The 27,030-nt window shown below is 42.9% G+C and overlaps 1 protein-coding gene across 2 annotated transcripts in view; it reads left to right on the forward strand.

The window, feature by feature from the left end:
• Positions 1 to 27,030, forward strand: part of LOC138110342 (fibronectin type-III domain-containing protein 3a-like) — a 38,948-nt gene that overhangs the window by 3,801 nt on the left and 8,117 nt on the right. For both annotated transcript variants that reach the window (XM_069015089.1, XM_069015090.1), the window contains exons 2-18: positions 959 to 1,049; positions 12,098 to 12,233; positions 15,421 to 15,496; positions 16,340 to 16,416; positions 17,988 to 18,216; positions 19,146 to 19,418; positions 20,299 to 20,354; positions 21,420 to 21,574; positions 21,833 to 21,892; positions 22,960 to 23,098; positions 23,885 to 23,938; positions 24,618 to 24,739; positions 24,830 to 25,004; positions 25,450 to 25,536; positions 25,852 to 25,990; positions 26,488 to 26,556; positions 26,861 to 26,979. In XM_069015089.1, the coding sequence (XP_068871190.1) occupies positions 12,138 to 12,233; positions 15,421 to 15,496; positions 16,340 to 16,416; positions 17,988 to 18,216; positions 19,146 to 19,418; positions 20,299 to 20,354; positions 21,420 to 21,574; positions 21,833 to 21,892; positions 22,960 to 23,098; positions 23,885 to 23,938; positions 24,618 to 24,739; positions 24,830 to 25,004; positions 25,450 to 25,536; positions 25,852 to 25,990; positions 26,488 to 26,556; positions 26,861 to 26,979 (1,926 nt within the window). In that variant the 5' untranslated portion in view covers positions 959 to 1,049; positions 12,098 to 12,137. The remainder of the gene's footprint in view (positions 1 to 958; positions 1,050 to 12,097; positions 12,234 to 15,420; positions 15,497 to 16,339; positions 16,417 to 17,987; positions 18,217 to 19,145; positions 19,419 to 20,298; positions 20,355 to 21,419; positions 21,575 to 21,832; positions 21,893 to 22,959; positions 23,099 to 23,884; positions 23,939 to 24,617; positions 24,740 to 24,829; positions 25,005 to 25,449; positions 25,537 to 25,851; positions 25,991 to 26,487; positions 26,557 to 26,860; positions 26,980 to 27,030) is intronic.

The following is a 27,030-nucleotide window of genomic DNA, read 5'->3' on the forward strand; positions in this document are numbered from 1 at the left end:
CTTCAAGTGATGTCATTGGTGTGACTTGAAGACAGTATCACCTTTTTGGTGAGAAGGACAATGGATTGCTGTGTGGGAGCTTCTCCAGGCAGCCTCAGGAGCCACCAGGACTGAGATTTCTTGGAGTGTTCCAGTAAAACTGCAGAACACACTGCACCTGCCTGGGCCTTATCTTTAGAGATTCAGGAGGAATTTCTCCATGGAAAGGGTGGCCAGGCATTGGCAGGAGCTGGCCAGGGCAGTTTGGAGTCACCACTCCTGGAGGTGTGCAGGGAAGGACTGGATGTGGCACTCAGTGCTCTGGGCTGGTGATGAGGTGGGGATCAGGCACAGGCTGGAACTGGTGATCTTGGAGACCTTTTCCAAACTTAATAATTCTGTGCAAAACAATATTGGGGATTGACTGATCCCTGCAAAAATTTCCTGTGTTTGGACAGCCAAAAGAGGGCTCAGTGTGTGAATATTTTAGGAAGTGTTTTAGTGCTGGATGCAGCTTGAGAAAGGTGGTGATTTTTACGTTATTAAATACATCTTCAGTGGTTTAACTGTCTCCTGGAGCTGTTCATGTCCTTCTGCTGGAGCATCTTTAGAGAAGCAGTTTCTAGAATAAAGCTGTGCTGCCCCATAGCAGCAAACTGGGATTGTATTTCCATCTTTATGTACAGTTTATGTCTTTTCATGTCCCTTACTGGAGAGTGAACGTGTGCATGACAATTTAAATTTTGGTATGTTTGATTTTTCTGTCCTTATTGCTGTATGGAGGAGTAGAGCAGATAGAGCAGATACATAGAGTAGGTAACTAAGTAAATACAGTTATATCCAAAGGACTCCCCACTGCCTGTCCCCTCCTGGCTCCTGGTCTTTCCATGAATCTCTGGTGTTCTCTGCACCTTGTTTTCCTTCAGATTCCATGTTTGCCAAGGCACTAACATGATAATGTGGGTTTTTTTGCCTGCAGAAAGAAGCTTGAGGACAGCACACGTTGCTTACTCTGCAGCAGGCACTGGAGCACTCACCAGGAGGAATTCCCAGTCAGGAGAGTGACAACGGTAATTACACAGAATTTAGGATTCTCCCAGATTTTATGAAGTGTTTATTTTCTTATTAAGTCTCTAAGTAACACTTCAAGATGAAATGAATGTATTTGACAGACTTCTAAACTTAGGACTCTTTTTTTTTCTGGAAGAAATTTTTGGATGACTTCTTATCAAATGGAAAAATTGAATTAGGGAAGGAAGAATTGATTGAGTTCTTGAGGTAAGAAGAATTTCAGGTTCCACAGGAACATTATTGATTTTTTAAGGTGGCAGCCTTATCTCTATTTTTACATTTCTCTTTCTCCTCCCTTCACCCACTTAGCGGGAAGTTTTCTCCTGGAGAGAATTGCATAATTTGCTTTGGATAAAGACAGTAAATTCTGTTTTTAGCCAAATGCATTTCCTGTGTAGAGAACAGCTGGAGTGGGTGACAGCATTCTGGTAGTGCCTTGCTCAGATCCGTTGGTTTTAGTTGGAAGTCATGGAACTGAGTTCCTTCTCATGGAACTGGTCAGGTCATGGAATTGATCTGCTGGAAGAGCAGAAAGGAATCTGTCAAAAACTTGGCGAGGAATGTTGGAAAGCAAAACATGATCAGCAGTTGGATTTTGTACAAGAGATAAAGAAAAAAGTGATAATCATGCTGTATTCCCTGGAGCTGTACAGGTGTTTCAGGAGGAAAATCATTTAAGCAGGTTAAATGCAAGTTTATAAATTCAGATGAGGTTTTTTAATCTGCTGTTCCATGCTGTTCCATGAAGTTAAAAAACTTCAGTATTAATATCTTTCATGGAAATCAGTTGCTTTCAGTTCTGCTAAGTGGTGTTCAGGTGACCACTGATGTGTCACTTGGGTTTGTCCTCTCCAGTTACTTGCAGGAGTGAAGGCAGAGTTTAGTGTTTGCATAGGAGGAGTTCTGGTGCTCCTGAAAGACTTGCAAGATGTTCATGTTGGTTTTGAGCACATTCTGCTGTTCCAGGAAAAGCTTTAATCTGGTCACCCAGCTGTGTATTTTTGTCCATTTGGAGAATTATTTTGAGGAACTGTTTAGGTTTGGAAGATATTATGTGAACAGCATTCTGGTGTATTGTAAAATGTCACTTTGCTTTTCAATGCCTGGATTTTTTAGAATATGAACTTGATAAAAACTGACATAAACTGTCATCCTTAGGTTTTCCAAAACTGCTAATTTCTACTTCGGCAGTGACATAAAATTGTGATTAAATCCCCAAGCTTCCAGCAGGTTCATTGATTTGCAAATAAATATTCCTAGCTCAGAAACAGAAGCAAATGATTTCAGTGTGTTGCCACCCATCAGCTGAGCTGTGGCTGTGGTTCTGGGCTGGTCCTGGCCAGTCACCCAGACTGAGGGAAGTGTTCCTGCTCCAGCCTCATGGCGATGAGCTCACACTTGCATTTTCCCCTTGCATTTTCCATGAACTAAAAAAATGCACATGGTCCGATGCCACGAGACTGCTCAGCTGTGGTAATTACAGTCATTTATTGGTGTGTTTTAGCCCTGGGTTTAAGTATAACCTGTTCTGACCAGCCTAATTTGACCCAGTGCTCAGCTAAAGTGTTACAGCCCCAGCCTCTGGTGTTGTGCAAGGAAAAGTCTTCAGCTGCTGTATCAAAATAATTCCTTCTTGCTCAGAGTTTGCTTAATCTGCTCCACTTTGAAGAAATCCTTTGCTTTTGCTGGGTTTTTCTGCTTGGTTTTGAAGTCCTGGTTTAAAAGGGTTGTTACATGAGAGAGGCCTGTTTGTGCTGCATCCAGCACTCTGGTGATGTGCAGATCAGAGCCGGTGGAAAATCAGCCTTTGCTTCCTTAGAGCCTGCAGAAACCTGGGAACAAACTCCTGCTTGTGTTCCACTTGTGAAGTCCTGATTTTCCTTCTGTTTTTTGGGTTAGACAGCAGCTGACTGCTCTGTCTCATGGTAGGGAGCCTTTCCTGGAAATTATCTTGTTGCTGTTGGTTTTAATAAACTGTGTGATTGCCCTCCCTGAGTCGAGTTTAAAGTAAATAAATTGGTGGAGATACAGAATGCAAACATTTGGAAAAGAGCTTTTGGATCACCTCTGTCTCATAGCAGCTGTGAGTGTGTCTGCCATCCCATACTGCTCCCTAAATTCATGGAGGTATCACCCAGATCTGGCACTAAAAAGGGCTCAGTTTTGGTGCTTTCCTGGCTCAATCCCAGGAGGTTTCAGTCAAGTTTGGCATAGGACAAAGCAGAGCAGCCCAGCTCAGGGCGCACTTAAATTCCCCACCTTTCCTGGTCCTCACAGGAAGATTCTTTAAAAAGCTTTTAGATATCCTTAATATTTATTCCTTGCCATGAGCTGGGTGTTCTGGCTGGAGGGAGGGACTGGGATGAACCAGGTGCTGTGGAATGATGTGTTCCTGTTGGAGGGAACATGCCTGCACATACAACAGCCATTCCTTTGGGTTGCTTCCAGGCTTTCAAGCAGAACTTTTCCCCTGGAATCTGGTAAATGGGCAGAACTTTTTTTGTTTTCAGGGAAAAAGTTATCATAAAATGGCTTCAATTTTAACTTCCACTTTATGACAAATTTGTCTTGTAGGGGGGATTTGTGCTGAGTTATGCAGATCCTTCTCCTGAATTTCAGAGCCTTGGGAGCGGGTGCAGCTCCCTGTAGGAACTTGCAGTTCCCAGCTGGCAAACCTTGGCACACTTGGAAACGCTTTGTTTCATCTGCCCAGCTCTGTGTTCCTTCCAGGTGTGAATTCCAGCTGCCTTTTTGCTGACCAGTTCAGGTCCAAGAGAGAATTCCAGGCACACACCAGGGCTTGTGCTCTGTCTTGTGCCTCTGGGCAGAAGTTTTTTGGGATTACTTTTCTGTGGACTATGGTGTCTACTGCTTCCATAGCTTCCAAGGGATTTAGAGAACCATTTCCATAGTATATAGTTAGTGTGTAAATATACTGGTTTTCTTCAAGGCCTAAAAAAACCTAGAATAATGTGGCTTTAAATTCACAGTTTTAAACTTGGAAAATCATATTGAAAATAAGTACATTGTTAAATTGCATTTAATAAAGGTTTTTTCATCTAAGCTTGGAAGTTTTTTGCTTTGTTTAGCTTTAAGACATTGAAATGAGCACCTTGGCTTATTCCAGAAAGTGTCCCTTTCCTGACAGGTGGAAAAAAGGTAGCTTTACTTTTTCTTTTTTTTGTAACAACATTTTTGCAGCTAGAGAATTCTTTGATCCCTTTATTTTTTTAAGTTCAAATAAGAATGAAGCACCTTAATGGTTCAGTCCTTTGAAGTGCTCAGTTCTCTGGAATATTTGTAGAAGCAGGATTTGGATTAGGACAGGAATATGACCTTTCAGGAACTCCTCTTGAGTTTTGGCTTATGGGACTGGTCACTTAGGAAGCAGCACACAAGTGCTCAGAATTCAACTCTGCTTTTCTGGCAATAAGAGAAAAGCCATAAAAGAACTAAAGCAATGAAGGAAAATATTTATCTAAAAGTTATGTCATGTTTACATTACAGAAACTGTTATTGCCAACTTTACAGGCCTCCTAAATGAATAATTCTGAGGACAGGCATGGCCTTAATATGAGCATAATCTTAAATAACAGCTCAAATCAAATCTAATGCACTCTGGGCACTGACAGAGCTTTTCTGCCCAGCTCCCAGCTCTTCCCAGTGGAGTTTCTCTTAGGAAGAGCAGCAGAAAGTTGTTCAGCCTCTGGAAAAACGTGTGTAAGCCTGGAGGGTGGGCATTGGCCTGTCTGTCCCTGGAATCCTGAGGGATGGAGTTTCAGGCTGGAAAACAATCCTGAAGTGCTGGGGAGGTGCTGTGGGAGGATGCAGGGGACAATTGTTTGATTGCTTTCCTGGCACGCTCCCTCAGGAACCCGATCCAGAGGGATGAGGGAAGGAGGATGAAAGTTGATAGGATCCCTCAGGTCGGTGGCCTTGGTGTGTTGGATCTGCTGTTTGTGGGTGTTTTTAGGGATTTTGATATCTGGGAAAGGAGGGCTTCCATCCCAATCTTAACCCTCCTCCAGGGAGAATTTTAGGAGCATTGAAGCCTGAGAGATGAGCATTAATACTTAATTAAAAATCATTTGTAATTTGGTCAGTGCTGAAAGCAAACACTTGGAGCAGAGTGTGGAAGCCTTGTCCTGTGTGTGTGGAGCTGGGGTGGAATTTTGTTGAGGGTTTTTTGTTTTCCTGGGGTCACAGACCTCACCAGGGTCAAAGCCATCCCTGGATCAGGCTCTCGCAATAGTCGCAATATTTGAGCCCGTTTGTTGGGTAAATCGTGAGGGACATTTTCAGGTGAGCTCTCTGAATGTTCAGAATATTTGAGCCCATTTGTTGGGTAAATCGTGAGGGACATTTTCAGGTGAGCTCTCTGAATGTTCAGAATATTTGGGCCCATTTGTTGGGTAAATCGTGAGGGACATTTTCAGGCTCACGGCTGTGTTGCCCTCCTGGCTGGAAGCCAAACTTCCCACAAGATGCTGCGACCTAATTCCCTCGGGGGTCGTTACAAATGATTTCCAGGATTTTAATCAAAACATGGATTTAGTGGGGAACAGATGACTTATGGAGTGGGGGTGGTCCCTCCAGAGCTTGGGTTGTAACTGAGCTTCTGTTAAATCTCTCCTTGCCTTAATCTTGCTCAGATCTCACGTGTGGTCCTGGGGCACAAACTGTTTTAGGACTGGGATGGTACCTCCAACACCTTGTTAATGCTGTTTATTGGAAAAGCTTGGGTAGGAGAGGGCAGCTTGGGTCTTTTTTTCCCCAATTTTTCCTGCTTCAGAATTGCGTAGGGCATATCTGGGGTTTTTAGGAGTGATAATTAAGGTTGGATCTTTTTGGCAAGGTTATTCCTTAGCCTGATGTTGGGGATGGCTTTGGGTTGGCTCTGTGGTTGTTCTTTTTAACAGCCTTTGGAGCTGAGTGATGGAAAGTTGAACTGACAGAGTGGAGTGTGTGTAAAATACTCAGAGCCTCAGTTTGCAGGAGATCTGGATTTTAAGGCATGGCAGTAACACTTCTTTATCAGAGAACATGGGATTTTTCCTCCCACTTAGAGAAAATAAATTGGCTATACTTTTTATATATTACATAATATTTATAATAATAATTAGTAGAAAAAGGTGTAAGTAAAGCTTTAGGTGTTTATACAATACTGCTTTTAGTAAAGAGCAATATGAGAGTAGTTTACTTCAGGCTGGCAGGTTGCATGAGGCGCTGAACCTGGAAACCAGGAAGTCTCTGCTGAATTTCATTCTCTCCTTCCTGGACACATTGTTCTTTCTAACTCAGGCATACTGTATTTAAAAAAAATATAAAGTTGCCATTTAAGTAATATGCTCCTTTCTCATCTTAAATCCAGCACTTACTGTAATGAAAATCCAGCCTTTGGGACAGTTTCTGTCTGGGATTATAAACTTATTTTTCACTGTTTATGAAATCTGTTTGGTTTCTGCTCTGGACAGTGGAATGAAGCTGATCCACTCCTGTCTGCAGTGTTCCTCCCATTTAGTCTGTGTGAGATCTTTCTGGAGAGAGATTTTTAATATAATAGGAAAATACTTTAATATGAGACAACGGGGACTTTGAAATTTGTAAAATCCATAATGCTGCAACACATTTGCACAACAGATAATCCCACATTCTGTTAGCATGACTAAAGGATACAATTCCAATGAAAAAGTTATTTTTTCAGTTTATTAAATTTTTCTTATTTTTTTATATTACGATTAAGAAATAAAAACCTCTTTGTTCTTACATGCCCTGCAGTAAATACTTGCAAATTCATTGTTAGTGCCTAAAGAGAAACATGTCTGTAAATTGTAAATTGAAACAGGAATGATGTGTTTATCTTGGAAAATTCTTCTGGCCATAACCTTTCTTCCAGATATGGCTGTGATAATTTTGATGCTGTTTCTCCTGTGCCATTCCAGTGGAAGTGACAGAGCTGATGTGGTGCCTCATCCTGAGCTGCACACTGGAAACGGCTGAAGGAGGCTTAGGAATACTGGGAGTTCTTCCCAGAAGTTTACAAAACATTTATGGAGTCGTTATGGTTGGAAAAGACCTCTAAGATCCCCAGCTCCAGCCATTTGTCTGTAACTGCCCCCATGCCCTGGAATTACTCATCCTTCCACTTTGGATCCAGACCATCGGAGACAATTTTAGAGTTTCCGACTGTCTTGTGTGAATCCCTGCTATTTTCCAGACTTGAGGCGGGATGATGCCATATCAGACAGCCCTCACGAGCTCCCTTTCCTCCTCTCCATCCGTCAGGGATCTTAAGAGCTGTTTTCCATGGAAATGGGAGCCCGGAATCAATGAACACTGAGCGGCTCCTCGGGAGCTGGCCAGGCTCCAGCAGCTCTGCCGGGGAGGAATTTGGGCTGGAGCAAAGGGAAGGCCGATGCTGGAGCCTTCCAGAGGCTCAGCATTTTTACTATGGCAGGAAGTGAGGTCAGGCCCAGCCGCTGTGGATGGGAATTGTTTGCTGGAAGGGCAGTCCTGGAGATTTTCTGTTTTTCTTAGAAGCCTTTGTAGGGTGAGTGTCCCTGGAAAATGTTGCCTTCCTTTGAATATGGGAACCATGACCATGTTACATGAGACTGTTGAATTACTCCAGAACACTTCTCAGAGCCCATTTTTACAACATAGATTGGGTTTATTTACTTTAAAATATATTTTATTGGGAAAAATTACCGTATTTCAGCTTTTTAGATGTGTGTGTGTTGAATAATCTTTGAAAACAAAAGCTCAAGCTGTTTAACTTAGAAATGTATTGCCCACTATCACTTCCTTCAGCTTCAGGTTTGTTTCTGAGATGATTAATCCCAATTATTTTATTTTTTTATGGCTCTCATGCTCTGTGGGCTGAATTCATCCCTCAGTTCAGCCAGGTTTGGGAATGACCTTTAGCTGATGTGTAGTAGAAACCACTGCAAAGAAATGAATCAGGCCAGAAGTGCCTTTGCAAAATGTAACCTTTCTAAAATTTGATCAGTTTAATTCCACACTGAGTCAAAAATCTCCAGGACAGGGTGACAAAGCTGTAGAGACACCTCTACAAATTCTGCTACTGATTCATATTTAATGAGTCACTAAACTTCAGTTTATTCCCATAAATTACAAAGTTTGCCTGGTCTTTAATGCTTCTAGATGGGATTTTTCTTGGGGTTTTTTTAGTTATTTTGCTTTATTTATTGTATATTATTTAGCTTATTTAGTTATTTTTATTTATTTAAGATTTTTATTTATTTAATTTAAGATTTAGTGTATTATCTTTAATGTCAGCGCAGCCTCTGAATTCCCAGGACTGTGCTTTTTTCCTTGTTTTTTTTTTTTCCCCGTGACCACTTGAATAGTTCCTGGGGATGATAAATCCCTCACTGCCAAGAACAGACCACGGCAAAAGCAGTTTGAGCTGCTCTTCCTGAGATTTGGTGGAATAAAGTGGACCAAGCAGCTCTTTGATGCAGTTCTCCCTGTGGGTGGGTTGTTCCTTCAGGTCCATGAACCCCCCCAGCTGGATTTGCCTCTCCAAGCTGACTTGATTGGTTGAAATCCAAGGCTTTAGGGAATCCTGAGATCAATGACAGAGTATTAGGGATGATGTGAAACTTGGGAACTCGGGAGTGTTGGTGGAGGAGAGGCTGGACGTGCTCTGGTCCCCAGGAGCCCCAGATTCCAGGGCTTGTTCCCAGCATGGGCAGGAGGAAGGGGGGGAGTTCTGCCCCTCTGCAGAGCTGCCTCCAGCCCTGGGCTCCCAGCGCAGGAAGGACGTGGAGCTGCTGGAGAGAGTCCAGAGGAGGCCGCAGAGCTGCTCCAAGGGCTGGAGCTCCTCTGCCCTGGAGCCAGGCTGGGAGAGCTGGGGGTGTTCTCCTGGAGAAGAGAAGGCACCAGGGAGAGCTCTGAGCCTCTTCCAGGGCCTGAAGGGCTCTAGGAGAGCTGGAGAGGGACTTTGGACAAGGACCTAGAGGGACAGGACACAGGGAAGGGCTTCCCATTGGCAGAGGGCAGGGTTAGATGGGATATTGGGAAGGAATTCTTCCCTGTGAGGGTGGTTGGGCCCTGGCACAGGGTGCCCAGAGAAGCTGTGGCTGCCCCTGGATCCCTGGCAGTGTCCAAGGCCAGGTTGGATGGGGCTTGGAGCAGCCTGGGATAGTGGAAGGTGTCCCTGCCCATGGCAGGAGGTGGAGCTGGAGGAGATTTAAGGTCCCTTCCAATGCAAACCATCCTGGGATTCCATGATGCCCTGACTGGGAGCATGGATGGAGGTGGGTTCAGGATGCTGGAATCTCCCCTCTGCCCCTGTGGTGATTGTCCTCCACCTTTCCCTTGGGAGCAGCCTTGCCCTGCAGGGAGGGCTGAGCAGGACTGGATTCCCTGCTCCAGGCCAGCCGTGGGAGGGTGTTGGGAAATGGCTTTTCAAGATAGAGCTCTGTCTTTGTTATGTTTTGCAGGAAATTGTGCTGAGTATGTAATAACTTTTCAGGAATTCTCTTTTTATTTACCCAAATACCACCTACTTCCTCAAGTGAAATGGACACTTTGGGGGGGTGAATCTGGGAATTCATTTCCCTGGAAAAGTTTTACCTGTTGAAGTGGGGAGGGGTTGAGTCCCACATTCACTGACTCTGCTCCCTTGGAGGGCAGGGTGTTTTTGCTGCTCTTATCAGTGTTTTCAAGGAATGAAGCAGTGCTTAAAACCCAAAATAACTTGTTTTTTTCTAATCTGTCAGGACGTCCTTCTTTGTCCTCAGTGTTCTGCCACTTGCAGCCACCCCAGCCCAGCTGCACAGGAAAATATCAACGTTCTGAGCCAGGTGAAACTGCCCAAAAACCTCTTTAGATGGTTTTGTTTCTGTCACTACTTCTATTTTCTCTGACCATATGGCCATTGCTACTAAGACACAAAATTGGCTATTTTTGGAGTTATCATTAACAGTTTAAAACCAATTGTTTCCTGATACTCCAAATACTAAATTCTTCCTCTGAAAAATGAAGTTACAGCACTAAGCAAGCAGAAACTGTGTGGAGTTGTCCATGTAAATTAAACCCTCCCTGTGTCATTAGGCAGGAGATGAAGGGTTCTAACAACCACGGGAATGTTGGGGTTCTGCTCTACAATTTGTCCTAAGGAGAGAATTAAATTCAGCCAAGGCAGGGGATGAGCAGAGAAACTCGGAGCCTTTATTTGAAGTTGCAGAGGATGAGCACAGAAACTCTGAACGTTTATTTAAAGTTGCAGGTGCCTTTGGGCCCTGTTTCAGAACATGTTTTTCTGCAGCTGCTTATTTGGGGTAGTTGAATTTCAATGCAGATGGAGTTGCCTTTTGGTAAAGGGGTTTCCCCTTTATTTTAAGTACTAATTTCTGTTTTCTTTGAGATTCAGAGATTCAGGAAATTCATATGCATATATAAAATAAAGAATTTTCCTTTTGCCTGTGTAGAGTGAATTCCTGTTACGGCTCTTAAGGCTTAGATTCAACCTCAGAAAATGGGAGAGGTGTAGAGGAAGAAACCTTTGCCTGAATTTTGCTGTTCCAGGCAGGGATTTTTAAGTGGAATAGCTAAAATTTGTGTCCTTGGCAGAGGCAATTCCAAACCTGACAAAAAGGAGATTATGTTATCCAGGAAACAAATACCATGCTAAGGTAGTTCAGTGTATTTATTAAGTGTATTTAGGCCAAAGCTGGTACAAATTTGATCTTGGAGGTCCTGTCCAGCCCTTGCACCTTGCAGTGATGTTTGGCTTCTTAAAATCGTTACTGGAGCAGCCCTGGAAAACAATTTCCTTGTGAAAGGAGCTGGATTTGAGGAAGTCTTGAGGAGTTTGCTGTGCTGCATTTTGTGTCTGTGTGATTGATTGTTATATCTGATTTTGAGATGCTTTTGCAAAGAAGGAATGGGGGTTTTATCAGTGGATTCCACCAGCTCCTTTGCCTTGACTTGATAACACAGGAAAAATCTGTAATCTCAGCTTTCTTACTGATTTTTCTGTACAAAATGAGTTAAAACCAGAAGAAATGCTATTAATTCTATTTCTCCTATTGTTTCTAATTTGCTGGAAATTGAGACCTAGAGGTACAGAATTAAGCTGTTTTCCTTTTTTCTTCCCCAAACACTGCCCTTTCCGTGCTGCTTGTGGAGAATTGAACAAGGATTTGACATTTCTAAACAGCCTGACTTGGTTCATGCACAGATTTAGGGGGTTGTTTCGTGGTTTGCTTTTTATTTTTAAGGAATTGGCCTCTCCTAACCACATTTTGCCTTCTGGTTTATGGGAGGTAATGGGAAAGGAGAAGGAAGTGTCAGCATTTCCTGTATCCTGTTATCTTGTGCTTTTTATGGATGCTGGATTAACTATACACTGAAAATTCCCTGCCATTTGGAGCTTGTATCTTGACTTGCTCTAATGACTATAATTAATTTGTGTCATGTGTATTTTGACTTGCTCTAATTACAGATTATTCCCTGGAAGCCCACGACTCTGCAGCACTTTTCCATTCACATTTCTCCATGGTGCTCAGTCAAAGATTTGGGGACAGAGTGGGGTTTTATGTTGTCTTAAGCTTTGTTTCACCATGACAGATTCTGTATTGGAGAAATTGCGTGGTTTGGGGGTTTTTTTTGGTCATCACTAAAATGTAAATGTGCTATGTGCATTAGTTAGCCTAAAGCTTGGGGTCTGGAGTGGAAGCAGTTTAGGAATTTGAAGTGCAGATTTAGGAATAAATTGCTGTATAAATGTAAATTCCTCTACTGTGTAATTGCTGTGCTGAGGTACCAATTCCAGCACTCGTGGCATGGCAAGCTGAATATTCCTGATGATTTAAGGGGAGAATTTGGGGAGAAGGATATTTATTGCTTCCATGAAAGGAGTCAGAAGTGCAAAACAGGATAATATTGGACTATTTGGGTGCACTGGGAATATTCTGAGTTGGCAGGGCCCCACAAGCCAAGTTTGTCAAACAAACAGGGAATGATTTAAGGAAGGAAGAGCTGGATCTGACCCTATCCCTGTGTTTTCTTGGAGCAGGTGGTTGAGGTGAGCAGGTGTCCATGAACAATCCCAAGAAATGATGGCTGACCAGCCGCCCCCCCTGGAAGCTACACCTCTGCTGAATGAAGTGCCACTTCTACCTCACATGGTCAACGGGGACAGCATCCAGCAGGCAAGTGAGCCCTGAACTGGGAGCACTGGGAGCAACTGGGATCGTGGCTCCACAAAAAACAGGCAGCTCTGCTACTGATCTGCAAAACTGGGAAGGGATGTGGTTCTGAGCACTGATGTCAGGAGTTAAACAGAAGTGCAAATGGAGAGAGGAAAAAATCATTCAGCTCCAAGCCAGGGGACAGGTGTGAAAGGAGGGCTTTAAAATGGAGCTGCACGCTCCAAAAATCAAAGGAAAAATTAGGGGGTTAATAAAGGTTTGGAAAGTGAAATAATGAATAAAGATTAGCATGGGATTGCAGAGGAAATCTATTACAGGAAAATGAAAGGAAAGACCTTGGCTTCCTGGTTTTAAGTGTCATCATTAATAATTATGGTGCAGTGGTGAAACCTGAGTGTATTTAGGTGAAACTTTAGAGCTTTGTTGAACACAACCCTTCAGAAGTCCCTGGTAGTATTAGACATGCAGGTAAAAGTGGCAGCAGGACAATTTTGAAGCCCAAGTATGTGTAAATGGTCAGTAAATGTGAATTTAGTGTTTGGCAGTAAGAGCTGAGTGCTTTGTACTACAAATACTGGGAGCTCTTCCCATCCTTTGAGGTCTGATAGGCCATAAATGCAAAAGTTTAAATGAGATCTCCTTCAATTTGTCATTGTTGCAGATAAGAATGATAAATCTGTGTGTTTCGGTTGTGTGCTTGGAAAAATGGGCTTTATTAAAGAAAAAGTCCTTTTCCCTTTGTGCCTCACACTCTGGAGATGGATGTACAACGAGGGTGTCTGGAAATGAGCAAAGTCTCTAAGATGTTTCTGAAGTTCTGGTATTAGAAGGTGAAATTTCAGCCCTGCCCAGCTGGGAGGTGACTCAGGTGGTTCAGGTTTCATGAGGAAAGGAGATCAAGTAGATTTAATTGGCCCCTGTCCCCAGAGCTGTGTGTGTGGGACATGGAGGTGACAGTCACTGGCATTTTTAGAACCTAGAGGAGACTTTGCAGTCAGGTGAGATTAAAGAAAACGAAAACAAAAGTGTTGTGTCGTGGAGATGCATTTGAAGAACAGATTTGAAGTTTAAACAGAATCTTTTAAAGAGAGTCTTGACTTAGAATCTTTATTAATGCAGAGGATTTTTAATTATTTCACTGCCAGTGCTGTGAAGGACAGGGCTAATCCTTAATTATTGTACAGTGATTTGTTTCCAGAAGTCAGACTTGTGTGTTTGGCCAATTCCAGTTAATCCATTCGTTTCATTTCACTTTAAGCTAAAGTTGGAAGTTTTCTGGAAGGGTTTCTGGTTCCAAAAATGTGTGTGGATAAGGGATAAAACCAGAGCAGTGACTGATGCTTGGGAACAGCTTTGGCTGTGCTGGTGCCACCAGCCCTGGAGTGGTGCTCGGGACACCTGGAGGCGTTGGCAGCTCCTGGGCTCAGCACTCCCCGTGTCTCACTTGGCTCAAATCCACTCCTCAGCAACGCTGGAGCTTCCTGGAAATTTTCCTTGTTGGAAGGTGGCTGGGGCTGCATTTGCTTCATTAATTACAGTGAGTCACTGCTCTAAGATGTTGCCTGTGCATTCCTGGAATTCCAGGCTCCCAACTGCTGCAGCCCTGTGATTGCAGCACTCAATTGGGATCCTTCCCTCAGTTCTCCTGAGCTGATTCTGAGAACTGGAGTTAATTGAAACATTTTCTGAAGATGTGACACCCTCAGAGGCTCTGAATCTCTTCAAGGATCCCTTTCTTGCCTCTGAGTTTTGCCCTCAAAGATGAGCCTTTTCCTGGGGTCAGTCTCTGCCTGTGGAATCCTGGGTCCCCAGCAAATCTTTTTCCTGTTCTTTGTGCTCTGGCAAATCCTCAGCCCATTATTATCAGTTTTCTTCAAACAATTAACACCGCTTCTCTCTTTACCCCAAGAAATTCATTAGCATTAAAGTCATACATTTACTTGTATTCTGAAGTGACAAATCTGCATAAATTTCATTATTAATGCGAATTATGCCACTTTTAAAGGCATTCTCTGCCATCTCTCCTTCTCCTGGAACCATCATAAAAATTACTGAGTGCTTAAATGGCCTTTTCAAGGGTTTTGGTGGCTTACTTATATCCAGAAACAACTCATCCACCCAAAGTAAAACTCCCCTGTACAAGGAGCATTGATTCTCCCCTACAAGGGAGGTTACAAAAAATAACATCAAAGATTAATACACCAATATGCAGAAGCTGCAAAAAAACCCCCAGTGTTAAATAGAATTTAGCAGTTTATCCTTGGAGTCTGCAGTGCTGAGAGCAGTGAAACTGTGGTGTCTGGGGAGCTGCATCACTGAAAACGTGGCAGCACAGAACATATTCATTTGTTAATGTCATGTGTAGCTCATTTTACCAGGAATTAAATGATTTCTTTAGGTCCCATCTATCTGCTACAACTGTCACTCCATGATGACATATACTTTGTAAAAATTGAATGAAAGAAAATTATACTGATTTTCACAGCTACTTGAACAAATACATTTAATTTCCATTTTTACAGCAGTGCCAGCTGTCACCAGGGTGGAATTTTAATTGTGTGCTTGCAGTTCTTACCTGGCCAAACCCTCCTTTTATTAAAGGATTATCTATGTAATATCATAGATGTTACAATAAAAGTGCAGCTGCCAAAATTCCCCTGAAGCTGGGGCAGGGTGAGGGGATGGTTTGGGATCCCAGCACTGCCAGAGGAGTGAGCCTGGCACAGCTCCACTTGGATTTGTGTGCACGAAGATGTGGCCGTGTCCAGAGGGACCTGCAGGATGTCACTGGGGGCTGGATTCCTTACACAGTTACCCAGGGAAAACACACCTGGGCTTACAGGAGCTGCAGGGCAGGGGTGGTGGGAAGAGCCTGGAATGCAGTGTGAATCTCAGGTCATTTATTGCCTCAGTAAAAGCAGAAAAAGCAGTGGGAAACTTGAAATTAGAAGCTTATTTCATGTGTATCAGGTGACGCACTTCTGGTAGTAACCAGAGAAAAAATACAAGGATTTTATGTCAAAAGTATGAAGAAATCTCATTCTACCCATCAGTGTCTCATCTTCCTTTTTTACTCCAAGGTTGCCAAAGCTCTGTTGTTGTCTCTGAAGAGAAGGGGTTTCCCCCACAGAGAATTCCTGAAATTTAAAAAGCCCCCAACCCCTCTTTTTTGTTTTATTTTTTTCAGGTGATTCTTGTCCAGGTAAACCCAGGTGAAACATTTACAATTACAACTGAAGATGGACACATTCAGTGCATTCAAGGTAAAGAGAAGCTGAAGTCCTGAATCCAGATATTTTGGTTCTAGAGTTGTTCCATTGGTTTTTTTCTGTGATGTCAGATGTGTTTTCTGCACTGGAATACATCAGATTTTTCACTTTGTGTCCAAGCACAAATGAGGCAGCACTGGGAAGCTGCCAGGATTCCCTGCATCCTGCAGATTTTCATTTCCAAAAGCTGGGTTTGCAGTGATCCTTGAATAAATGTCTTCCCAGGATCTTCACACATGATTTATATGGCATTTAATCCACAATAATCTAAACAAATTTCACAGGCACTGGGACCTCCCTGTGCTGTAAGGTGGGGGAATCATTGCTCCACTCCATGCCTGCAAATTCCTTTTTACCTTCTCAGTAAGTGACAGAAAATCCAAGTCAGGGCAAAATATCTCCTGTAAGTCAAGTTGAATTTATCAGTATTTCCATTTTTGGAGTATTTGTCACCATTTCACATGACATTATATGAAATGTGTCCATTCTGCTTTCATCAAATCCCCTACAGGAATACTTCCCTTGAGCTTAACATGAAAAATAATGTATTTTAAATATTTTTTTTTAAGTTCCTAGATCAGCTTTACTCCAATACCTGCATTTGCCTGCATTACTACAGATTTTTAGCTGTCACAAATTATTTATACTGATTTTTGTGCAATTAAAAAGACACTCATGGCCAAAGCGTGGTGGTTGCGATAAAGCCAATAATCAAGCAGAGAATGGGATGCAATTCCTGGTGTTTCAGGCTCCAGGGTGAGCTCCCACCTTTGGAAAAAGGTGTGTCCAGGTGGGAAAAGCTGTGGTTGTTAAAAAGTGGCCCCTTGTCCTCGCCAGGTCCAGCACATGTCCCCATGATGTCCCCAAACGGTTCCATGCCGCCGATTTTTGTGCCTCCCGGTTACGTATCTCAGGTATATTTATTCATCCTTCTCTTGCAGTGTGTTGTTTTGGGGGGGAATTTTATAATGTTTTTGTTACTTGTTGATGACTTTAGCTGTGAAAAAAGCTGGTTTTTCCACTGAACTCACCAACTATTTCTCTTTATTTTTGTGGGCTCTGTCACCACTGTTACTGAGTAATGTTTGATCCGGTTTCCAGGATTTTTTTAATCCTACTCCCAGCAGCAAAAGACACTTTTAGTAACAAGGACAGCTCTGAATTGACTGACTGAGCTCCATGAACAGGATCCACATGTTTATTTTTCATCAGTCCTGTTTGCAGGGTGAAGCTGGGTCATGTGAACAGTCCCAACTGGCTGCAGGTTTTCTATTTTAATATAAAAATCCATCAGAATTTTCAGTGCCCCTTTCTTTACCAGCCCTGATCTCCTGAAAATCCAGCAAAGCAGCACTGCTGGAGCAGAGTGCAGAGTGTGGTAGTGATGCAAACACTGATTCCAGTGACGTGCCTGGGAAATGAGCAGGGCCCTGGGCTCTCCCAGCTTTGCTTTTCCACTCCCATGGATTTTCCACTCCTGGGTGTTGTTCAGCCACAGCAGGTCAGATCTGTGTGTTGTTACCAGAGATACTCCCAGTTCCCATTGTGATTTATTTCTAAATTAATGCATTTTTAAGGGAAATAATTAAAACCAAATGTGGAAACAGGACTCATGTTGTAGTGACGTTGAAAATCAGGAGTGTTCTGAGTAGGTTTGAAACTTGCAACTGTGAGTTCTTGGGTTCTCCAGACAGTTTCTTTTTGCACCCAGCTGCGTTTCAGGCTTCTGCTGTTCCTCAGCTCTGCAGACCTTGAGGAAAGATTCCCCCAGACAGTGTCTGATCCCTGTGAAATGGAGCCCTGAGTGCAAACAGTGGGCAAAGCCCTGGCAGCGCTGAGCTGCTCAGCCTGAAAACCACATTTATTTGTTCTGTGTTTGCTGTCACCTGAAACCTGCAGGGTTGGGTTGTTTTCCCTTGGTTGTTGTGACAGGGATTGACAAGTTGCAAAGAAGCTTTAAATCAGAGCCTGAGTTACTTGGACTGTTCTTGTCAGATGAGGGGATAACTTTGTGTTCCCAGGCTCTGGAGGAGCCCAGGGGTGATTCTCTTGGATTCTGCCAAAGTGGAGTGAAATGATGTGGGAGTGAACAGGTTGTGGACTCCCATCCCGGGAAGTGTTCCAGGACAGGTTGGATGGGGCTTGGAGCAACCTGGTCTGTGGAAGGTGTCCCTGCCCATGGCAGGGGGTGGGATGGGATGGGATGAGATGAAATTTGAGATCTTTTCCCACCCAAACCATCCTGGGACTCTGTGATTGTTCAGCACTTTGGGGTGTGAGGCTCAGCTTCTCACAGCTGACTGCCTCAAACTCCACTTTATCCCAGCAGAACATGCCTGGTTTCCACTGGAATCCAGTCTGGTGTGCAAAACCCCTGCTGTCAGGTGCTGGGTGTGACCTGGAGCAGGGAAATTCCTTGTTGAATGTACAGTGTTTTATGGGATTGTCTCTGGACTCACAGCTGATTTCTCCCGCTTCCCGGCAGGTGGTGGAAGAAAATGGAGTTCGGAGAGTGGTGGTGGTGCCCCACTCGGGGGAATTCCATCCTTCCATGCATCCCCCCCCTCCCCCCCACGTGCCCCATTACATGCACCACCCCCACGCCCTGCTCCCACCCCCCCCTCACCCCGTGTTCCCCGCGGTGCCCGGCACAGGAGAGCTCCCACCCCAGTTCATCCACCAGCACCCGCCACCACACGTGTTCCAGGAGCAAGGTGAGAGCCTGGGAATGCCCCAAATCCCGGGAAGCAGCCGGGAGGGACAGCTGGGGCTTGGCCCTGCCTCCTCCACACATTCCCAGGGGTTGTGTTATTAACTTAGAGCACCCCTGTGGATCAGGTACTCACCATGTGCAAAGTGTGGTTGTGTAAAGCTTAAATCCTCTGTTTTCAAGGAATTATGCAAAAGCAGTACCTGATAAATGTTGTCTTTTCCATGCATCCCTATTTTTGCCACTGTAAATCCCACAGGAGTGGCTCCTACCTTTCCTTAAAACTCTGCCTTCTGAGTTTTGTCACAGCCTTGGCGTGAAGTTTATTGGAAATGCATTTAATTTGATACATGAATGCTTTTTTGGTTTTTTTAGTCCCAATATGACTGAAAAGTGAACAAAAATAACCCCCAAAATGTCGTTATCCATAGTGGAGGGTGAAGTGCAAACCCACTGCATTTAAAAACTGAACAAAGCAATAAATCAGTGAAGGACTGGGGTTATGCTGAATTAAACCAAGCTCTAATCCTTATTTTATAACCAAGAGTTAAAACACAAGTTAGACTTAGGAAGACCATTCATTGTCTCTCAAGCTTAAATTGGTAATTAAGTATTTTGACTCACTTTAGGGTAAAACAGTGCCCAGGCTGTGTTTGAAGAATTCAGTCTGGGTCCTAAATTTGCTTAATTTTTTGCAAATGTGTCTGTAGCAGGGAGGAAAGGCAGCTGTAAAGCAGGATCTGGAGCAGCTGACAGGAGAAAGGCCCAAAAAATTCAGTTTAAAAAGACCCCAAACTCTAAAATCCCTGCACTTACAGATGACAAAGCACAGGGAAGTTGCAGGGGCTCTGATTTTAGTGATTTTTCCAGCTTGTAGATTCAGATGTCAAATGAATAATACAGGATAACGAAGTAATTTCTCCCTTTGTGCAGAACCTCGTTCCCATGGAAGGACAAACTTCATCCAGAGGGATGAGAGGAGTCTCAAAATGCAGGAACACCTCAAGAAGAGACTAAAGGACAGACAAGCCAGTGGTCACACCAACAATAAACTGAACAGCCCTCCCTCCTCACCACATAAAGTCCTTAATTCTTCCAATGCCACAATTCCCAATGGGAATGGAAAGGCACAGCAAGGGGCAGTTGGAGCACTAAAGCAGAAGCAGATAGGAAAAACAAAGGGCAGTCCAGAGGCAGAGATGGGAGGTAGGTGGCATGGACAGGGGAAATCTCAATTATTTTCTTATTTTCTATAAATCCGTTGCAAAACAGGTTCTGAAAAAGCTGGATTTTGAAATTTCTTTGGCTGCTCAGGATTAGAGGAAACCTGAAATCTTATGGTTAGATTTTTCTTTTTCTCCAGAAATCATTGGAATATCGAGTTCTTTCATTTGATATTTATCAAATAAGGTCTTCAGGAAGATTTAATTTTAAACCTTTTTACTTCCCTGCCATTTCTGACCCAGGACTTACCAAAATTCCCAGTGAGGATGATCTGTAGGTACTTCCAGAACTTCTGCTGTCACTGTTTGTGGTACTTTTTGCTTAACTGGGAGTTACTTAAACCTTCAAGAAATAGGAAAATTTGAGCAGTTGTAGAGGCTGCAGTTTAATTAATTCTAATTCCAGCTTTTTAATACCTCGTGGTTACTAAAAACCTCGTGCAGTGTCATTGTCTTTGCTTTGGTTTGAGACAGTGTCAGGCTGCTTCCAAACTGGGAATGTTTAGCCATAGAAATTCCAGGGAAATACATAAGACAGAGATAAGATCATATTGTCGTTTTTTTAACACCTTTCATTTTTGGAGGAATGTTTTTGTGTTGTCAAAGAAAACCTATTTCTGCCCATTAGGAAAAGATCCCCTTTGTGCAGGATGTACTAAAAGGGTTTTTGTAACACTGTTGGTTTTGGATAGTTGGTGTTTCTGCCCCTCACGCAGCCAAAACAAACAGGGGAAATTAACTTTGCACAATAAGAAGCATTGTTCAAGTCCTAATGAGGCCAACTCCATCTCGTGGTGGCCTTTTGGTAACAGCCTGGGTTGCTCTCAGGCTTTGGGATAATCTGGTTTGTGTTTGAATTGCAGAATCTGACACAGAATCCAAGAAATGTGATACTCACTTGAGCATTGGCAAGCCAGTCGTAAGTATTATCCCTAAAATCCCATTATTTCCTGGGCCTATGCTTCCTATAAAATAACTTGTGTTTTATCAGTCCCTTTTTCTTGGTTCTTAATGGTTTATTTTTTTAATAGAGAAGATGAATACAGTTTAGTTGTCAGAGTTTATGGAAATTCACTGTTCCTCAGTTTGCCAGTCTGTAATCCCAGAATATTCCACTGTTGCAGTTTTCCAGAGTATGTGAGGGCTTTACCTTGCAAGCCAGGGACCTGCTAAACTCTTGGAAGTTTGTCCACTCTTAGAACCATCCTTTGCTCAGCAGAGAGGATTTAGGAATATTGAGGATAAAATGTACACAAATAGATCCTCTTTTTATGTTATCTTGAGAAACTGGAGCAATATTTGAGTATTTAGGGACTTACTTAGGAAGGTAGAGTCTGAAGAGGGTAATTTAAATGTCTGTGTTTGATCTTGAGCATATTTAATGAGCTCTTCTCTGCATTATCCACACAGCAAACGGGTTGTGTTCCTTTACACCAGCTTTTGAGGGGTTGTTTGGTCCTTCAGTACTTTTTCCTTGCTGCTTCTGACATCTGTACTTAAAGCTACCACAGGGCTGTGATCCCTTGGGCAGAGAGAATTTGGAGTGTGGGAATTAAGCAGCAAAATAAATCAGATGAGATTTTGAGTCTTGAAAACAGAACACTTTGTTGTCCTTCGGATCAGTGGTTGAATATTGTGTGAGGGAGCTGTCAGAAAAGGAGGTGTCTGTGCCTAAATCTGATCTGGGGTCCTGCCCAAGACTCCCCAGCTGAACATTTGCTCCAAATGAGTGATGGAAACGTTGATACAGGAATTTTCTCTTCCTGCCCCAGTGTGGTGTTGGTTTGGTGTTGGAAGGGAAAGCCTTTAGTAATGAAAAGAGGAAATCATTGCAATCCAAAGAATGCCTCTATATTCCCACTCCAAAGGTAAAGAATTCCTCCAGTGAGGAGCTTCCTAGGCCAATTAGCGACGCCATGTTTTTGACTAATTAACCTTTTCTTGCAGAAAGCAAACTTACTTGCATTATTTATGCTTTTAATAGGTTTCTGATATACAAGCAAGATCAGCCGTTCTGTCCTGGAATCTCCCAGTTAGTTCACAGAATGGAGAGAGCCATAGTCATAGTCCAGCAGCATTTACATTTGAAGTAGCAATATCCAACAGTGGTAAAAATGGAAAATTTAAATCTGTCTATGTGTAAGTTTAGTTTCTTCCTTTAAGCACAATGTTTAAACCATTAACCAATCAGCAATCTCTCTATCAGGAGCTGTTTGTTGACTTGCAGACCTTCCTACTTCACATGAAATAAATTTTAAGTAATGTCACTAAAGAGTTACGTGGACAGTGGGAAACTTAAATGTGCACTACGTGGTTTTGCTTTTCAATGAGCTTTGAGCCCTGAGGTTTGAGGAAGAGCTGTAACTCTGCTTTCTGTTTGTTTTTGCCTTTTCACAGTGGGGAAGAATTAACAATTACACTTCCTGATCTCAGACCAGCCACTGATTATCATGCCAGGTATGCTGCTGGGAAGGAAATAATGCTTTAGGGGATATGGGAATGACAGGGTTATTGTGGCTTCATGGAAAAGGTGTGACACAAATAGTTAAAGAATACTCTGAAAACACACCATGCTGTGGACACTGGATTTGCTATCTAAATTCCCATTTATCTTCTAATTTCATTAAAATCCCACCTCATTTTCTTCCCTGCCACCTTCTCTGTCTTCTCAGATTTCTCAGTTACAAACATTTTTCTAGAACAACGCTCTGTAGGTTGCTGTAGGCTGAAGTCAGTGGTAAATGAAATAATTTAGCCTTGAATTTGGGTCTGAAAGTCTGACTTGTCAGCTTGGTTTACAAAGTTGCTTGTCTGAACTGCAGCAGTGCAAGCATGGAGGTGGGAATGGGCTGGAATGGGAAGTGGGATGGGATGATCAGGAGTAAATGATCCTGACTGGAGGTGTTGGGCTCGCCAGGGAGAGAGCAGCTGGTGAAACAAACAGGGGAACAGTGGGAAGAGTCACACAGGGCTGGGGCACTGGAGCAGATGGGAGTAAAGATTCCCTGGAGCCAACTCCTGATCTGAAGCTGTTGGAAGAGTTCTGAGTGTGGGAAATGCTGGGCACAGCTCCACCTGCACAGTGTGTTGTGTTTTCCAGAGAAAGGGGCAGGACTGCTGCAGACATGAAACAATTACTCTGAAACAATGGGATTTCATGATTTAGCCCACACTCCTGCACAAGTGTTGGCTGTATTTGAATTTTAAGGTGTTTTTAGCAAAAGGCTCATGTCCAGTCAGGTATCCTGTTACCATGTGGGAACACCTGCCATAGTTTTCATGCTGTATCCCACATGTATCTCAGCACTAAAATATCTCACTGTGACAGAAGGTAATGGCAGAGTAAATGAAGGATGAGAAATGGGGATTTGGGGTCAGCAGGTGAGCCTGTGTGACCCCAGCACTGCTTTGTGCACACACCGTGAGCCACTGCTTGGGATTAAATTCCTGAAGCTGCCAGCTCTTCCCTTAAATTTCCAGGTGCCAGTGCAACAACCACATCATTAATTACCCTTTGTTTATAGAGTTTCAGCAACCAGCAGTTCCATCAAAGAAACCATTTCAGAACTGGTGAGCTTCACTACAGAGAGCTGTGAGCCAGACTGTCCAGCTGCACCTAAACTGATTAACAGAACCAAAAACAGCCTGAGCTTGCAGTGGAAGGTAAGGACCAAACCTGCTGGATTCCTGTGCAGTATATTTAAATCAGCTTGGTCAGTAATTTAATGTGTACTGTAGGTGTTGCCTTTTAAGTTGCTCAGTGAAGATTGATAATGAAATTATTATTTCCTTCCTCTTCCTTTCAATGTTTGCTGAGTTTCTTGCCTGCAGCTTTAGTGTGACAGAGTTGGTAGCAAGGCTCTTCTGAACTGGCAGAGAGGAGAAAACAGAGCATTTATATCTTTGCCTGAGATCCTGGATGATAAATAGATATGACTTAATCTTCTTTTAGTTATTCTGACCCATTCAGACTAAATTTCTTTGAATGGTTTTATAGATTTTCATTTTTAATCTGACTTCTGTTTGTAACCACTATCTGTGGAGGCTTTTATCTGTGTTTTCTTGGGTTTTCATATTTTTCTTATGATTATGCTGAAAAATGGTTCCAGCTAAATGACTTCAGTGAAATTATTTGTATAATCTGTCCTTAGAAAATGAACAAGTTCCCATTTCATGTGTCAAGTGTTGTTTGTGTGAACCCTTAGATTGCTCAGGCAGGTGGTGAGCACACAGTGCAAGGCACAAGAAAAGAGCTCTAAGAATATAATTTGCTTTCTTCATAGAATAAAACCATTCAAAAATTCATAGTCTAATCAGAACTAAAAGAAGTAGCACAGCAACCTTGTTTTAAAAGGCAGTTGGAGTTTATAATATTCAGTGTGTAAAAATATTTATAAAAGTACAACCACTTGATTTTAACTCTTTTTTTCATTGTTTCTTTCTTTTCAGTCCTCAAATGACAATGGTTCCAAAATAACTAATTTTCTTTTAGAATGGGATGAGGTAAGAGCTTTTCTAGTACAAAAAAAAGTCGTAATGACATCTGTGGAGCAATTATACTTAAAAATACTCTTTGCTTAGGTACAGCAGCTATTTTGGTGCAACTCTCCAGACAATTTTAAAGGGACAAATGATCAGTGTGAGAGGACAGTGTAAAACTGCCTCATTTGTCATCCAGAGCATCATTAATTCCTGTGTTCTCTATAAATGGATGAGCATTTGGCATCTTTGGGAAGTGTCATGAATCTCCCTTAGCTCTTGAGCATCTTGCTGAGATGTATTACAAAGGGATAAATGTGTTTTCTTCCAAAATATGTTTTGTTTTCAGCTGCAATGTTCTTATCACCATTTGATCAGATCTACAGTACCAAAAGTAATCAGATATCTCCGTCCAAATGTGGTTTATTAGCAAGACTGCTCGGGGTGACCATCAGCAGACTCAGGATAACTATGTTACATTAGATGTGGCATTTCCAAGGCCCAGTAATTTCTTTTTGAATTACTGTTAAATGAGTGAAATGACATTTCTCATGGGAGATGTCCCTGCCCATGGAACAAGATAAGCTCTGAGGTTCCTCCCAACCCAGACCAGTCTGAGATTCTGGGATTTAGGAAGATGTAGAGTGAAGAGGGTGACCTTGGCAGGGATCAGGGAGTGACTGTGGATCTCCCTTTTTTCCAGGGGAAGAACGGCCCCTTCAAGGAGTGTTACTACGGGCACCTGAAGCAGTACAAGCTCACCAAGCTCACTCCCTCCACCAGATACTCCCTGAGACTGGCTGCTAAAAACGACATTGGAATGAGGTAACCAGGAGCCCAGGGGGTACCAACTGATGGGTTTCCCCCTGGATTATATCAGCTGCTGCTCACCCTTGTTCCAAATCTCCTCCCCAGTGGGTTCAGTGAGACGGTGACGTTCGGCACGGCCGGGGTGGTGCCGCCGGCCCCGGCGCCGCCTACGCTGCTGGAAGCGGGGGTGACCTGGATGGCCCTGGCATGGAGCCCTCCTGCAGGAGTGGCCTCGGATGACTCCCTCACCTACAGCCTGGACATGGAGGAAGAAGGCTCTGTAAGTGCTGGGCTTAGTGTGGAAACTTGGTAGTGCTGAAATAAAAATTAACGTTTTTTTTACCTTCCGATAAATGGTCGGCAAGTATTGCATGGAATTCATGACAGAGATGAAGTATGGCATAGGATTCATGGCAGAGAGATCAAATACTGCATGGAATTCATGGCACAGAGATCAAATATTGCATGGAATTCATGCCACAAAGTATTGCATGGAATTCATGGCACAGAGATCAAATATTGCATGGAATTCATGGCAGAGATGAAGTATTGTGTGCAATTCATGGCACAAAGTATTGTGTGCAATTCATGGCACAAAGTATTGTGTGCAATTCATGGCACAGAGGTGAAGTTCGAGCTAAAAAAAATGGGATTGACCCACTCTGGGTTTTGTTTTATCTTAAAAATCAGTGACTGTTTTCATCCTTATTTTCTCTCTTTCCTAGGGCTATGGATTCCAGCCCCAGTACAATGGAGATGAGCTCTCATGCACTTTAAGAAACCTGAGGAGGAGTACATCCTATAAGTTTAGGGTTTGTATTATAGTTTGTTCCTGATTTCATGTTTCATTCCTAGTTTCCTGGGCTTTGCACTTTCCAACAAATTTTTCACCAGGAGTTCACCTGTTGTCTCAGCAATTATCTGTTGTTAGAGCAGGTTTTGGTGAAGTTCAGATCAGATTTTTCACACCACCTAATTTTGGTTTAAAGGATTGTCTTTATTTTGGTTGATTTTTTAACAGATTTTTTTTTTTTGATCAGCAGCATGTTTATCCTCATGTATTGTCAACATATATTATTATCATTAAACAAACCATTGATTGTCTATTCTGTTCACTCCTCCAACAGCTCTTTGCCTACAACAGTGAAGGAAAAAGCAGCCCCAGTGAGGTGGTGGAGCACAGCACCAAACCTGACCGACCCGGAGCCCCGAGTAAACCTGTTGTAAAGGGCAAGATCCATCCCCACAGTGTGAGAGTCACGTGGGGTAGGTGCCTTGGGGTGTTTCAGTGCTGCTGGGGTGGGACAGCCTCTCTCAGATTACATGAGAAGGAACTCAGGCTCATGATTTCTCTGCAGGTATTGTTATTGCAGGAGAAATACTCAGGATTACCCAAAAATGGTTTATTTTGGGGCTGTAGTACCCCAGTGTTGTTTGTTCATTTAGGGAAGCAGTAACTGCTGTCCTAATGCCCTCTGGGTTTACTGTGATGCTGAAATAATTTTTATGTTCACTTAAAAAATAAAAGCTGATACCTGAAATTGGGAGTGTTTTCCCAGTTACTCTTCCCTGGCATAATCATGATTAATAATAGGAGAAAAATTGCTCTGAAAATTGTATTGTGAATAATTAAGTACACTGGTTTCTGTTGCTGGTTGACTTTTCTGTTTGAATGAATATGAATATGTTTTCTGGAAAAGCTGATAACAAAACAATGCCTTGATATTAAATCTTCTGTAACTTAAGGTGTTGATTTCTTTCAGAACCCCCCAAGGATAACGGAGGATCAGACATTTCTAAATACTTTCTGGAAATCTCGGAGGCATCAGTTGGTAAGGAATCACCTTTGGCTACTAATGCAGTACTGAGTCTCCATCCCTGGAGGTATTTAATTCACATTTAGATGTGGGACATGTTTTAGACTTGGATTTTGGAGATGTTTTCCAACCTAAATGACACTTCACTCCCGCAGTCACTTCTGGTTTCACACGTGTGTGTTGTGTTATACATGTTCTCTGCATAATTAATAATTTCAAATTGATTCTGTGGTTTGACTACCTTAATAATTGTGTGAGAGAATTTTCAGGTGGGTTTTTAAGAAGGTTTGGAAGTGTAAAGTGCTTTTCCTTCCCTCAGGAGGGAGGTGGGAGCCCATTTACAGCGGAGCCCAGCGGGAGCACGTCTGTGACCACCTCAGGCCTGGCACCTCCTACAGACTGCGAGTGTCCTGTGCCAGTAAAGGTGGGGAGAGCCAGGTGAGCAACAGGAGGGGAAAGGTGCTTCTGGAAACCATTTCTGTTTATGTT

The sequence above is a fragment of the Aphelocoma coerulescens genome, chromosome 4A (genome assembly GCF_041296385.1).
Source record: "Aphelocoma coerulescens isolate FSJ_1873_10779 chromosome 4A, UR_Acoe_1.0, whole genome shotgun sequence".
Classification (NCBI taxonomy): domain Eukaryota; kingdom Metazoa; phylum Chordata; class Aves; order Passeriformes; family Corvidae; genus Aphelocoma; species Aphelocoma coerulescens.